Source organism: Trichechus manatus, unplaced genomic scaffold (genome assembly GCF_000243295.1).
Source record: "Trichechus manatus latirostris isolate Lorelei unplaced genomic scaffold, TriManLat1.0 scaffold00026, whole genome shotgun sequence".
In the NCBI taxonomy this organism is placed as follows: domain Eukaryota; kingdom Metazoa; phylum Chordata; class Mammalia; order Sirenia; family Trichechidae; genus Trichechus; species Trichechus manatus.
In genome coordinates, this window is record NW_004443962.1 from 13325486 (window position 1) to 13340616 (window position 15131).

General features: G+C 40.2%; 1 protein-coding gene across 1 annotated transcript in view; it reads right to left on the reverse strand.

Annotated features, from left to right (window-relative positions):
• Nucleotides 1-15131, reverse strand: part of CFAP91 (cilia and flagella associated protein 91) — an 87471-nt gene that overhangs the window by 54032 nt on the left and 18308 nt on the right. The window contains exons 2-5 of the mRNA XM_004373729.2: nt 13291-13367; nt 12392-12549; nt 11369-11452; nt 9375-9431 (exon numbers count right to left, since the gene is read on the reverse strand). Coding sequence (XP_004373786.1) covers nt 9375-9431; nt 11369-11452; nt 12392-12549; nt 13291-13367 — 376 coding nt within the window. The remainder of the gene's footprint in view (nt 1-9374; nt 9432-11368; nt 11453-12391; nt 12550-13290; nt 13368-15131) is intronic.

A 15131-nucleotide genomic window follows, 5' to 3' on the forward strand; every position in this document is an offset into this window, starting at 1 on the left:
CCAAGACAGACTTTTTATACTTCTGGCAGTCCATATGCAATATTCTTTGCCAACACCATAACTCAAAGGCATCAATTATTTGGTCTTCCTTATTCACTGTCCAGCTTTCCCATGCATATAAGGTGATTGAAAATATCATGGCTTGAGTCAGGCGCACCTTAGTTCTCAAAGTGACATCTTTGCTTTCAAAACTTTAAAGCGGTCTTTTGCAGCAGATCTGCCCAATGCATTACATCGTTTGATTTTTTGACTGCTGCTTCCATGGTCGTTGACTGTGGATCTAAGTAAAATGAAATCCCTGACAACTTGAATGTTTTCTCCATTTTATCATGATATTGTTTATTGGTACAGTTAAGAGGATTTTCATTTCTTTTTTTTAATTGTAATTTAGATGAAGGTTTACACAGCAAACTGTTTCTCTTTAAACAATTAATAGACATATTGTTTTGTGGCATTGGTTATCCATGCCACTACACGTCAACACTCTCTCCTTCTCAATCTTGGAATCCCCGTTAGCAGCTTTTCTGTACCCTCCTGCCTTCCTGTCCTTGCCCCTGGGCTGGTATGCCCATTTGGTCCCATTTTGTTTTATTGGCCTGTCTAATCTTTGGCTGAAGGGTGGCCCTCAGGATTGACCTCAGTACTGAGTGAAAAATGGTGTTGGGGGCCATACTCTTGGGGTTTCTCCGGACCAGTAAGTCTGGTCTTTTTTTGTGAGTTAGAATTTTGTTCTACATTTACCTCCAGCTCTGTCCAGGACCCTCTATTGTGTTCCCTGTTAGAGCAGTCAGTGGTGGTAGCCGGGCACCATCTAGTTGTGCTGGACTCAGTCTGATGGAGCTGTGGGAGTTGCAGTCATTAGTCCTTTGGAGTAATCCTTATGTATTTGGTTTTCTTCATTCTCCCTTGCTCAGGATGGGGTGAGGCCAGTGGAGTATCTTAGATAGCCGCTCACAAGCTTTTAAGACCTCAGACGCTACTCACCAAAGTAGGATGTAGAACATTTTCTTTATAAACTATGTTATACCAATTGAGCTAGATGTCCTCCGTCATTGTCTTTATGTTGAGGTGTAATCCATACTGAAGGCTATAGTCTCTGATCTTCATCAGTAAGTGCTTCAAGTCTTCTTCGCTTTCAGCAAGCAAGGTTGTGTCATCTTCACATATCAGGTTGTTAATGAGTCTTCCACCAATCCTGATGCCACATTCTTCCTCATATAGTCCAGCTTCTCGGATTATTTGTTCAGCATACATACTGAATAAATATGATGAAAGGATACAACCCTAATGGGCGACTTTTCTGATTTTAAATCACACAGTATCCCCTTATTCTGCTTGAATGACTGCCTCTGGATCTATGTACAGGTTCCTCATGAGCACAATTAAGTGTTCTGGAATTCTCATTCTTCACAATGTTATCCATAATGTATTATGATCCACACAGTCAAATGCCTTTGCATAGTAAATAAAATACAGGTAAATATCTTTCTGGTATTCTCTACTTTCAGCTAAGATCCATCTGACATCAACAATGATATCCCTTGTTTGATGCCCTCTTTCTGAATCTGGCTTGAATTTCTGGAAGTTCTATGTTGATGTACTGCTGCAATATTTTTTGAACAATCTTCAGCAAAATTTTGCTTGTGTGTGGTATTAACGGTATTGTTCAATAATTTCCGCATTCTGTTGGATCACCTTTCTTTGGAATGGGCACAAATATGTGTCTCTTTCAGTAGGTTGGCCAGGTAGCTGTCTTCCAAATTTCTTGGCATAGACAAGTGAGCACCTCTAGGGCTGCATTTGTTTGTTGACCCATCTCAATTGGTATTCGGTCAATTCCTGAAGCCTTCTTTTTAGTCAATGCCTTCAGTGCAGCTTGGACTTCTTCCTTCAATACTGTCGGTTCTTGATCATATGCTACCTACAGAAATAGTTGAAAGTCAACCAATTCTTTTTGGTACAGTGACTGTATTCCTTCCATCTTCTTTTGATGCTTCCTGCACCCTTTAAAACATTGTCCACAGAATCCTTCAAAATTGCAGCTCAAGGCTTGAATTTTTCTTCAGTTCTTTCAGCTTGAGAAATGCAAGCACGTTCTTCCCTTTTGGTTTTCTATCTCCAGGTCTTTGCATGTGTCGTTATAATACTTTAGTTTGTCTTCTCAAACTACCCTTTGAAATCTTCTGTTCAGCTCTTTTACGTCATCATTTCTTCTATTTGCTTTAGCTACTCTACATTTAAGAGCAAGTTTCACAGTCTCTTCTGACATCCATTTTGGTCTTTTGTTTCTTCTCTGTCTATTTAATGACCTTTTTTGCTTTCTTCATGTATAATGTCCTCCATGTCATCCCATAATGCATCTGGTCTTCAGTCATTAGTGTTCAATTCATCAAATCTATTCTTGAGATGGTCTCCAAATTCAGGTGCGATATACTCAAGGTCATATTTTGGCTCTCATGGACTTGTTTTAATTTTCTTCAGCTTCAACCTGAACTTGCATATTGATGGTCTGTTCCACAGTCAGGCCCTGGCCTTGTTCTGACTGATGAACTGAACTTTTCTATGATCTCTTTTCACAGATGTAGTCAATTTAATTCTTGTATTTTCCATCCAGTGAGGTTCACGTGTATAGTTGCCATTTATTTTGTTGAAAAAAGATGTTTGCATTGAATAAGTTGCTGGTCTTGCAAAATTCTATCACGCGATCTCCTGCATCATTTTGTTCACTAAGGCCATATTTCCAACTACCAATCCTCCTTTGTTTCCAACTTCCAATCACCAGTAATTATCAGTGCATTTTGATTGCATGTTTGATCAATTTCAGACTTCAGAAGTTGGTAAAAATCTTCAATTTCCTCATCTTTGTCATTAGTGGTTGGCATGTAAATTTGTATAACAGTCGTATTAACTGGTCTTCCTTGAAGGCATATGGATATTATCCTATCACTGACAGTGTTGTACTTCAGGATGGATCTTGAAATGTTCTTTCTGACGATGATGCGATGCCATTCCTCTTCAATTTGTCATTCCCTGCATAGTAGGCCATAGGATTGCCTGATTCCAAATGGCCAATACCAGTTCATTTCAGCACACTAATGCCTAGGATATCGATCTTTATGTGTTTCATTTCATTTTTTACAAATTCTAATTTTCCTAGATTCATATTTTGTACTTTCCACATTCTGATTATTAATGAATATTTGCAGCTGTTTCTTCTCATTTTGAGTTGTGCCACAACAGCAAATGAAGGCCCCGAAAGCTTGACTCCATCCACATCATTAAGGTCGACTCAGGTTGACTCTACTTTGAGGAGGCAGCTCTTCCCCAGTTGTATTTTAAGTGCATTCCAACCTGACAGATGAGTCTCTGGCACTATATCAGACAATGTTCCACTGCTATTCAAAAGGTTTTCACTGGCCAGTTTTTTCAGAAGTATACCACCAGGTCCTTCTTCCTAGTCTGTCTTAGTCTGAAAGCTTCACTGAAACCTATGCACCATGGGTCACCCTGCTGGTGTTTGAAATACTGGTGGCACAGCTTCCAGCATCACAGCAACACACAAGCCACCACAGTATGACAAACTGACAGATGCGTGGTAGCCCCTGGTTTTAGGGCAGAGTAACATGTGAATAAGAAGGAGCAATGAATCCTTCCCTACTCTCTCCCCAACTTCAATCAGGACCCAAACCCAGAGAGACCACACATCTGCTCCCTGATGAGACTGATCCTTGCTCCGTCCTGGATCACATCCTCAGGCTTACGGACTCTGACTTTGGAACCCTTGCAGTGGCCACTGCTGCTCAGTTCCCCATCTTTGTTATCTTGCGCTGCTATAATGGAAATATCACAAGTGGATGGCTTTAACAAAGAGAAATTTATTCTCTCACAGTCTGGCAGGCTAGAAGTCCAAATTCAGGGCACAAGCTCCAGGGGAAGGCTTTCTCTGTCTGTTGGCTCTGGGGGAAGGTCCTTGTCATCAGTTCTCCCTGGTCAAGGAGTTTTTCAGCACAGGGAACCTGGGTCCAGAGGATACACTATTCTCCTGCCTCTTGTTTCTTGGTGGTATGAGGTCCCTGATATGGCATCATCTCTTGAGGTGATCAGCCAGCAACCTGGTGGTAAGTTGATTACACTGGACCACTTCAATCATGGAAAGAGCAGCGGTTTGTTCTTACTGAATAGACACTTACTCTGGATACGGATTTGCCTTTCCTGCACATGATGCTTCTGCCAAAATTACCATCCATGGACTTACAGAATGCCTTGTCAACTGTCATGGTATCCCACACAGCATCCCCTCAGATCAAGGGACTCAGAAGAAGTCACAGCAAAAGAAGTGCGGCAGTGGGCCCATGCTCATCGAATTCACTGGTCTTACCATGTTCCCCATCGTCCTGAAGCAGCTGGATTGATAGAATGATGGAATGGCCTTCTAGAGACACAATTACAGTGCCAGCTAGGTGGCAATACCTTGCAGGGTTGAGGCAATGTTCTCCAGGAGTCTGTATACGCTCTAAACCAGCATCCAATACACGGTGCTGTTTCTCCTATACCCAGGATTCATGGATCCAGGAATCAAGGGGTGGAAATGGGAGTGGCACCACTCACTATTACCCCTAGTGACCAACTGGCAAAATTTTTGCTTCCTGTTCCCGTGACCCTACGTTCTGCAGTTCTAGACGTCTTAGTTCCAAAGGGAGGAACACTTCCATATGGAGACACATCCATGATTCCACTGAATTGGAAGTTAAGAATGCCCCCTGGCCACTTTGGGCTCCTTATGCCTCTGGATCAACAGGCAAAGAAAGGAGTTACCATATTGGCTGGTGTGACTGATCCTGATTACCAAGAGGAAATCAGATTGACATTATGAAATGGAGGTAAAGAAGAGTATGTCTGGAATGCAGGAGATCCCTTACGGCGTCTCTTAGCACTACCATGCCCTGTGATTAAAGGCAATGGAAAACTCAAGCAACCAAATTCTGACATGACTACTAATGGCCCAGACCCTTCAGGAATGAAGGTTTGGGTCACCCTAACAGGCAAAGAACCATGACCAGATGAGGTGCTTGCTGAGGGCAAAGGGAATATGGAATGGGTGGTGGAAGAAAGTAGGTCTAAATATGAGTTATGACCACGTGACCAGTGGCAGAAACGAGGACTGTAATTGTTGAGTATTTCTGCCTTGTATGTGTGTTAGCTGTATCATGTTAGGAGAAAGTATGACTTTGTAATTGTCTTTATTCAGAGATTATGTACGGTTTAAGGAGATGTGTACCAGTGCCAAGTTGACAAGGGGTGGACTGTGATCATTAAGATTGTGCGTCAACTTGGCTGGCCATGATTCTCAGTGGTTTGGCAGTTATGATGTAGTTTGGCAGTCACAGAATGATGTGGTCACTTCCATGATGAGAGTTGATATAATGTGATCACCTCCATAATGACATCTGCTGTAAGTAGCCAATCAGTTGAAAGGGAATTTCCTTGTGGGCATGGCCTGCATCGAATATAAGTTGACTCTCTGGCAAGGCTCATGGGCTTTTGCTTGCTCTGGATCCTGCAGCTGGCTCCTGTTTGTCTGAGCTCTGGTTCTTGAGACTTGAGCTAGCAGCTTACCTGCTGTCTTGCCTGCCAATCTTGGGATTTGTTGGTCTTTCAGCCTATGAGCAAGAGTCCTGCTGTCTGACCTGCCAATCTTGAGTTCACCAGCCCCCACGGCTAAATGAATCAGGAGAAGCCTCCAGACTAACCTACAGATTTGGGGCATTCCAGCCTCTACAACCATGTGAGCCATTTCCTTGATATAAATCTCTTTATATAGATATTTATATGCTTTACTGGTTTTGCTTCTCTAGAGAACCTAGCCTAAGATACTCCCTATCATGGACTAAATTGTGTCCCCCAAAATATCTGTCAACTTTGCTAGGTCATGATTCCCAGTATTGTATGATTATCTACCATTTTATCACCTGATGTGATTTCCCTATGTGTTGCAAATGCTATCACTATGATGTAATAAAATGGATTAGTGGCAGTTATGTTGATGAGGTCTACAAGATTAGTGTCTTAAGGAAGTCTCTTTCAAGATATAAAAGAGAGAAGGCAGCAGAGACATGGGAACTTCCTATCACCAAGAAAGCAGTGCTGAGAACAGAGTGCATCCTTTGGACCTCAGGTTCCTGCACTGAGATGCTCCCAGACCAAGGGAAGACTGATGCATCACAAGGACCTTCCTCCAGAGCTGACAGAGAGAGAAAGCCTTCACCTGGAGCTGATGTCCTGAATTTGGACTTGTAGCCTACTTGACTGTGAGAAAATAAATTTCTCTTTGTTGAAGCCATCCATTTGTGGTATTTCTGTTACAGCAGCACTAGATGACTAAGACACCCCCTCTATCCAGGGCCTTCCTCCTCCACCCTTGCCCAAGCACCAGGAGCATCCACAGTCTGCCGCACTCACAGTCTTCTAGATTTTCCCTTCCAGCACCAACAAAGCTGCACACAAAGAGCAACTTCACAAGACTAGCAAATCCGTTACTGTGAACGCTATTGAATGCTTTATGGTATTAACTTTTTACCCTCCTTGTCAAGATGCTTTCATAGAGTCTAACCTTTGGTGACCCAATTATTTTCTGCTTTGAATTTTTTGTTGATACCATGTGTTTTCATTAAAGGAAGCTTGCTGAATCATTGAGTGTGTCTGAATTTTTGGTAGGTAGTATGGATTTTTGTTGTTGTTGTTACCCCCTCCCACAAGCCTACCTTAAGTGTTTAGTGGTACACATAAAGTACCACTACTTATACCCTAGAGTCCCCACCATGGTCTATTGGTACATATGTGTAACAAATAAACATTTTCAAAAATTCTGTTTTTCTACCAAAAATTCAGACACCTCATACAGTAAAACTGTAGTTTGCAGCACATGCCTGTTTCTTCAGTTTCAAACAGTCACAAAGGCCCCTGCCTTGTGGTAGCACACACTGTCAGTGGTAAAGCAACTTCCCAGTAAACCCCAAAGGCTGAAAAAATTCATGGTAGCTATATGTACCACTGGGCACGAAAGGACTAAAATAAAGACTTCAGCAGCTAGCTATGCAAAGGGTATGGCTACAGAAGGCCAGCTGATCACTCACTAGACAAGTCCATCCAGCTGACACAAGGTAGCATTATTCTTACAGCTTGGAAACTCAAATCTGCAAAATTCCAGAATCAATGTCACTCAGTAATACTAATTCACTCTTTGAAAAACTTCTAAGAGAGATATATACACTCTGGACTGTCAAATGATGTCATGGTTTAACTCTTGGAGGTAATCTTTATCCTTTATGTCAAAGTTATTTAGGAAAGAGTAGGAGAGGCAGAGAGTTCATCACTGTAGGCCCAAGAACTCCCTACAATTAGTTTAACAACTTACAGACCTAGGGCAAGTATGATCTCCAAAGCAGGTGATCCAGTGAGCCTGCATTTAAATAATTATCAGAGGGATCTATGGGAATCCACTCATCTCAGAGTTCCTCCTCTGCTCAAACAAAACACATTATGGAATGTAAGTCTGCAGCCGTCCCAGGTATACAGGCACCATCCCAGTTGCTCTGACTAGGGGTAGAGCAGGGTATCTGTTCTTCACCTCTACAAGAGTCAAAGGTTTCCATACTCAGTCTAAATCACCAGGGGGGATTGGGATCATAACTGGCATTTATCCTGAGGATTACAGACATTTGATAATAACACATTTGTCCTATTCATAAGATGCTATCGTTGTTGTGGTTAGGTGCCGTCAAGTCAGTTTCGACTCATAACGACCCTATGTACAACAGAATGAAACACTGTCTGGTCCTGCGCCATCCTCACAATCATTGCTATGTTTGAGCCCATTGTTGCAGCCACTGTTTTGATTCACCTCATTGAAGGTCTTCCTCTTTTTGCTGACCCTCTACTTTACCAAGCATGATGTCATACATAATTTCTCCAACCTATTCTCCAACCTATACATCATTAGGAAAAACTGTATCTGTTAAATGCCTGCTTGAAAACCCATGTCTAAATACATTTGTATTCAGAAATCTGAGACCTAAAAAAAGATTTATTTTCCTGATCACTTCATGAATACCTTGGCATTTTTTTTGCTCCAAATATGAAGTTATATTAACATTAAAAAAAAATTGCTGTCAAGTGGATTCCAACTCATAGTGACCCTATAGGACAGACTAGAACTGCCCCATAGGGTTTCCAAGGAGCTGCTGGTGGATTTGAACTGCCAACCTTTTGGTTAGCAGCCAAGTTCCCAATCACTGCGCCACCAGGGCTTCTATATTAACATAGGAAAGAGTATATCAAAAACGGGATTTTTACCAGACAGAGCCGGAGAAAAAATTAGAACAAAATTCTAACTCACAAAAAAAGACTTACTAGTCTGACAGAGACTGGAGAAACCCTGAGAGTATGGCCCCCAGACATCCTTTTAACTCAGTACTAAAGTCACTCCTGAGGTTCACCGTTCAGCCAAAGATTAGACAGGCCCATAAAACAAAACAAGATTTAACGGGCACACCAACCCAGGGGCAAGGAGGAGAGGGCAGGGGGGGCAGGAAAGGTTATAATGGGGAATCCAAGGTCAAGAAGGGGAGAGTGTTGCCACATCGTGGAGTTGGCAACCAATGTCACAAAACAATATGTGTATTATTCAATGAGAACCTAATTGGCTCTGTAAACCTTCATCTAAACCATAATTTTTTTAAAAAATGGATTTTTAAAGGGATCCTCTACCTAACATGTTGTCTTGCCCTGCAACTAAAGGCTAGGGAATTGCACGTTTATCCCAGATTCAGCCCTTGCCCTTTACCTCCCTCTCACCTTGGTTCACTCCCTTATGGGACAGAAACTGTGTTTTATCTTTGTACCCCATATTGCCTTGAATAGACTAGATGATTAATAAGTTATAAGATTACAGCATTCAAAAAATACTTGATGACTGCTTAGTTTTCTTGATAAGATATTGAATAACTTTAATATCAAATAACAAGGAAGGAAGAGAGGACATTTCAATCATTTTTCAACTTATTTTTAATCACAACTATAGAAATACATTTTACATCATAACTCAGAATATATATATGTATATATATATTTCTGAAGCAAAAGTCATAAATAAAAGGCAACTTACCCGTAATACATCTGATGTTTTTGGTAATTTTGTACTTATTCTATTTAATTTTTTAAAATGCTGCTCATGACCCACTAGGAGATTCCACAATCTTCTAATGGCTTGTGATTCACAGTTTGAAAAATATTGATTTAGATAACTATCTTCCGGAACCAAATATGGAAAGAAACAATAAATAAAACAAATGGAAATTTTAATGATGGTTACTTACTTGGTTACTGAATAAGCAATGGTGAATGGCATCTGTTTATAAAATGGTAAGAAAGGCCTGTGGGAGGAAAAGGAAAGGAAAGGGTTATGGCACTTTTGCACTGAGTGTGGTCTGAAGTTCATTCTCATCTCTAATATTCATCCCTTAAAATTAATGGACTTGAATATTCCATATACCAGTGATTCTCAAATTTTAGCATACATAGAATCTTTCAGGGGTGGGGAGGTGCTTGTTTAAAATACAAATTTCAAGATTTGGCCCAGAAGATTCACTAGATACAGGGTAGAGGCCAAAATATCTGCATTCTCAATAAACGCTCCAATACCTTCTCTGTAGATGGTAAACAAGCCACCATCACTGAGAAACAGTGTCCTATACTTGGACTTCAGCTGGCCATTAGCTTCCAGCAACTTCTCAAGTTTCCTGAGATATTCTCAATTTCTCAAAAATTTAAAGTGTTTCCCAAAAAAGTCTAGGAATTGAGGATACTATAGTTTGGGATTTTAACATTTCTCTGAAAAAGTCAGCTTCATAAAATATCCAGATGGAGCTTGCTTATAAATAATAATGTGGATTACAAATTTACTTTCTCAACAGAGCTTATGTAGATGTCATATCAAGAGTATTTTTCTTCCACAGAAGAATCCTGATCAAAAGGGGGAAATTCAGAGCAGAATTTCAAATTCTCATGGACTCTAGACTTTCTGGAGCCACGGAGGGTGGATGAACCCCTGAAACTACTGCCCCAAGATAATCTTTAAAACTTAAAACAATAATATCCCCTGAAGTCATCTTAAAACAAAACAATAGTTTAGCTTAACTAGTTAAAAAGGCCTGCCTTGAGCATTATGCTCTTTTAAGAACTACCTATATGGGATCAAATCGACAACAGCAACTCAAAAGATTAGACAGGAACATTATGGGACAGTGAGTTTATGTTAATGAGGGAGGAACAACTAGAAAAGGAAGGTAAGAATGGTTGTACAACTTGAAGAATATAAGCAATGTCACTAAATTGTATATGATGAATTGGTGTATGTTTTATTGTGTATATTCTCAACAACAACAACAAAATAAATAAAATTTAAGGGAAAAAAAGAGTATTTTTCAAATTCAGGTAAGATCTGTAGGAAAACGTCCATCTTATTTTTATTTGAACAGAGTACAACAGTCTCCCCTTATCCACAGTTTCAGTCAACCAAGGTCCGAAAATGTTAAATGAGTTGTGTGATGAAATCTCGTGCTGAATCACTCTATCCTGCCTGGAGACTACATTAATGTAACTTTTATTACAGTATATTGTTATAATTGTTCTATTTTATTATTATTGTTGTTAATCTCTTACTGTGCCTAATTTATAAGTTAAACTTTATCATATGTATGTACAGGACAAAACATAGTATGCATAGGGTTTGGTACCATCTGCAGTTTCAGGCATCCGTAGAGGGTCTTGGAATGTATGCCCCGCTGATGAGGGGTGGACTACAGTATATGATTATCACATGAGTATTAATCACAAATGAAACAGTGACTCTTTTGGCCTTGTTGATTTTGACAGCATTCATACAAAGAAAACGCTTTCGCACTTTTAACAATTATCACCCACTTTCCCGATTTTCCCAGCGCAATGACTGCATCTCTGCTGCGTCTCACTTCATTCAATGACTTCACTTTGTTCTCAAATATCCATTCTTGTATGCAATCAACACCTCTGAAGTCAGACAGCCCTAGCTGAAATTCCAGCTCTGCCACTTGCTAGCTGTGTGACTTTGAGCAATTTACTTCTCTCTGGGTCTCAGCTTCCTTACTGGCAGAATGAGACTAAAATTTCCTATCCTACATTTCTGTTGTGAAGATTAGATAATACGTATGTAAAGCACTTAAAATAGTGCCTGACACATTGCATGCACTTAAAAAATGACAGCTGCTATACTTATGGTAAGGAGCTTCTCTAGTAAAATCAGGGCTCATGTTCATTAATAATTGCTTTCTACCTTTCAAAATATTTATAGCGATTCTTTCCAGTAACTTCAGGATCTTCATAAACTTCTTTGGGCATCTGAAAACAAGGGTCAGATCTAAAATGAAGCAGGAAAACATCATCAAGTCGAAGATACCATTTCCACATATGATTTCTACTTACTATTTATATGTCTATAAAGTAGGAGGTTTACAGGGTATCACATACTGACAGCAAAGTCCTCTATAACATGCATTTACTGTCCTACATCTTAGACTAGATATGGTCACTTTCCCTGAGCCGGAAAGCCAGGAGCTAACAAGAGGAGGTAATAGTTGAGAAAAAGAATCAAACCCCCTAAAAAACAAAACCATTGCCGTCAAGTCGATTCCAACTCATAATAACCCAATAGGACAGAGTGGAACTGCCCCATAGGGTTTCCAAGGCTGTAATCTTTACGGAAGCAGACTGCCACATCTTTCTCCCACGGAGCGCCTGATGGGTTCAAACCGCCCATCTTTCGGGTAGCAGCTGAGCGCTTTAACCATTCCCACATACACAAATGCCCACTTCTAATTAATTGCACATGAAAATAACTAAGTCTTTAAAGGTAATTTTTATGTCCGGGCTGAGAGGGACATTATATTTTTTAATTTACTAAATATAAACTTGTAAATAATTAAAAGAATATAGAATTCAAGAGACTTGTGCCTAAAAGTGCTTTGGCTGCAAGTCTCCAAAAAATATATTTGGATACCAACAGCAAAGTGCACTTGCAATTTCTAAGATGGTTTAAACAAACAGGAAACAAAGTTACCCCTGCTGGCAAGTCGCCACTTGACGTGCATATTCACTCTGACCTTCTGAGAACATCTACTAACCGGTAAACCCTCAACTATTGCTCCTGAATCAGGCTCATTTTGGTCAAATGGGTTTAAAGAGAGAATTTGGGGCCATGAGCCTAGGTATAACAACTTTACAGTTTTAAATCACACAGAACAAACTAATAAAATTTTTAAAAAGAAAAACACATTTTTAGCAGCCACCTGACACTTACGCTGCAAGTTGCCGGAGAGCTTCTCTGCGTTGTTCTTCATGTCCTTTCCATTCCCGGCTGACAAATGGTGGGATGGGATCCGACTTGTCCCAATACAGAGAAAATCTTGGATAATGGGTCAGATTACTGAACATTGTTCTGAATCTGGGAACTTTTCTCTAACATTGGGACAGGGAGGCAGGGAGGAAAAGGACGAAATTATACCATTAGATTTTCTAAAGCATTACTTATATTGTAAACTTGAAAGAAAAAAACGGTACAAAATCGCATATACAATATGTTGTTGTTATTGTTGTTGTGTGCCATCGAGTCGATTCCAACTCACAGCGACCCTATATAACAGAGTAGAACTGCCCCATAGGGTAATCTTTATCAAAGCTGATCCCAGGTCTTTTCTCCTGCAGAGTGGCTGGTGGGTTTGAACCTCCAATCTTTTGGTTAGTAGCCAAACGCTTAACCACTGAGCCACCAGGGCTCCTTGTATACAGCACAGGAGGGGTTATTGGTGTATGCATAGAATATTTCTAGTAATAGACTCAAGAAAATGATGCTAATGGCTGTTTATATGGAGGAGGCGGGAAGCTGGGCCTGGAGTGAGCATTTACTTCACACTGTATATGCTTTCGTACTACTTGAATTCTTTTGACACAAGCATATATTACTTTTCCCATTAAAATAAATTAGTTTATAATGAGTCTGTGATTCCCTGTTGGTTAATTTTATCCTCACACAGGGCTATAGGTATCAAAATGTCTTGCCCCCTAGTAATCCTGGCCAAGTACTTTCTGCAGAACACCAAATCCAGTGGAGATTTGGAGATTATTCAGTCTGATCAGTACAGTTAGCCAAACTAGGTGGTTCAAGCTCAGTAGGCTACTTAGTGGATGAGTAAGACCTACCAGTTTGTTCCGAACCAGGGTGGCTTGGATAGTTGCCTGTGCGTGGTCTTTCTCACTTGACAGAGTAAACAACGGATCTGCAAAACAAACAATAAAGCAGCAGAAGGAATAGAACATATCTACTTCTAGGAATGATGGCAAAGCCATGTAATTTCTTATCTGGAAACAAATTAGAAAGTTTAGGTATTGCTAAACTCTGCAGCAGCTCATGGTCCCACACACTATCACCAGTGAGCCTGTTAAACGCATTTCTTTTCTGTGTATTCCCAAGTAAGTTTACGGAGCTGAGAATGTAAAATGAAGGTCTAACAATGTTCTCAAGCACCATACCCTAAACACACTCTTTTCTCTCCTGTGAACAAACCTCCTTCTGGGCCTGAGTAGCCCAAGAAATACTCCACGAGAAGGCACATGTATATACGCACTATGCCCACGTGCAAGTGAAAGAAACAATATTTTGACACCACCTCCCATATTCAGTGCACATGGAAGACACATGTCGCCTCAGAATTAATAGATATGATTAGAAAATATCATTCTTTAATAAGAGATAAGTAAGGTCAGCTATTTTCAGAAATGATTCCTTAGGTTTGCAAATACATAGATGATGAGACTAAGATACTTCTCCAAAGTTCAACAAAAGATTGCCCTGCTGTTATCAGTTAGGTATATCTTTAAGGTGCGAAGAGTAAACATGATTGAGTACATCATCCCTTAAAATCAACCAGTTCTCTTCAATGGGATATTAAACTCACTAGCAACCTTCTGATGCAGACTTGATTTCCCAAGTAGACTTAACTTTAAAACCAATACCTTGAAGGTGAGAGAGTTAGCGACATAGATATACGGAGGATGAACACTCCAGAGAGAGGAAACTGAGCAAAGGCCCTAAGATGAGAGCATGCCTGACAGATTTGAAGAAGAGCAAAGACACCAACATGATTGAAAAAGAGTGAAGGAGGGAAAGAAAAACAGATTCAAAAAATCAGAGAAATTACTGGCAGTCTAGATCACATAGGGTTTTGGAGGCTACTAGAAGCACTTCAGCTTTTAATCTGAGTGAGATGGGAACCATCGCAAGGCCTTCAAATGGAGTGACAAGATCTGGCTTGTATTTTAAAATGTTCACTGTGGCTTCCAAGTTAAGAACAGACTGAAGCGAAGCAATGGAAAAGGCAGGGAGACCTATTAGGAGGCAATCTAGAAGAGATGATGGTGTCTTGCACCAAGGTGGTAGCAATAGAGGTGATGCAATGTGGTAAAATTTTAGATCTCTTTTTAAGGTAGAGACAGTGAGATTTGCCGATGGACTGGGGTGGTATAGGAGAAAACCAGAAGACAAAACGATTCTAAGACTTTTAGACTCAGCAACTGGAAGGATGGTGTTGGCATCAATTGAGCAGGTTTCAGGAAACACTGGAAAAACATGTCTAAGAGGTCTCATATATGTCCAAGTGGAGATATCAAGGCGGCAGTTTGACATACAAGCCTAGACTAGAGATATATTTTTGCTATCGTCTGTCTTAAGATATATTCTTTTTTAGCTGCATCACCTATACTCACATCTATGATTCAAGTTGAGAAGTCATGGAAATTAGGAGAGAAGAGGCCAGATTTTGTGGACCTCAAATTATACGCTAGTGCATTTGAAGGCATAATGAAAGCATCTGTAAAAGGGAAGGCAGAACATGGCCCCAACATCCCCAACATATTGGGAACAGGGTGGGACAAAGAGCAATTTCTATTCAAATTCTTTTTTTTTTTTTTAATATTTTATTGTACTTCAGGTGAAGGCTTACAGAACAGATAGTTTCTCATGTAACAGTAACACACATGCTGTT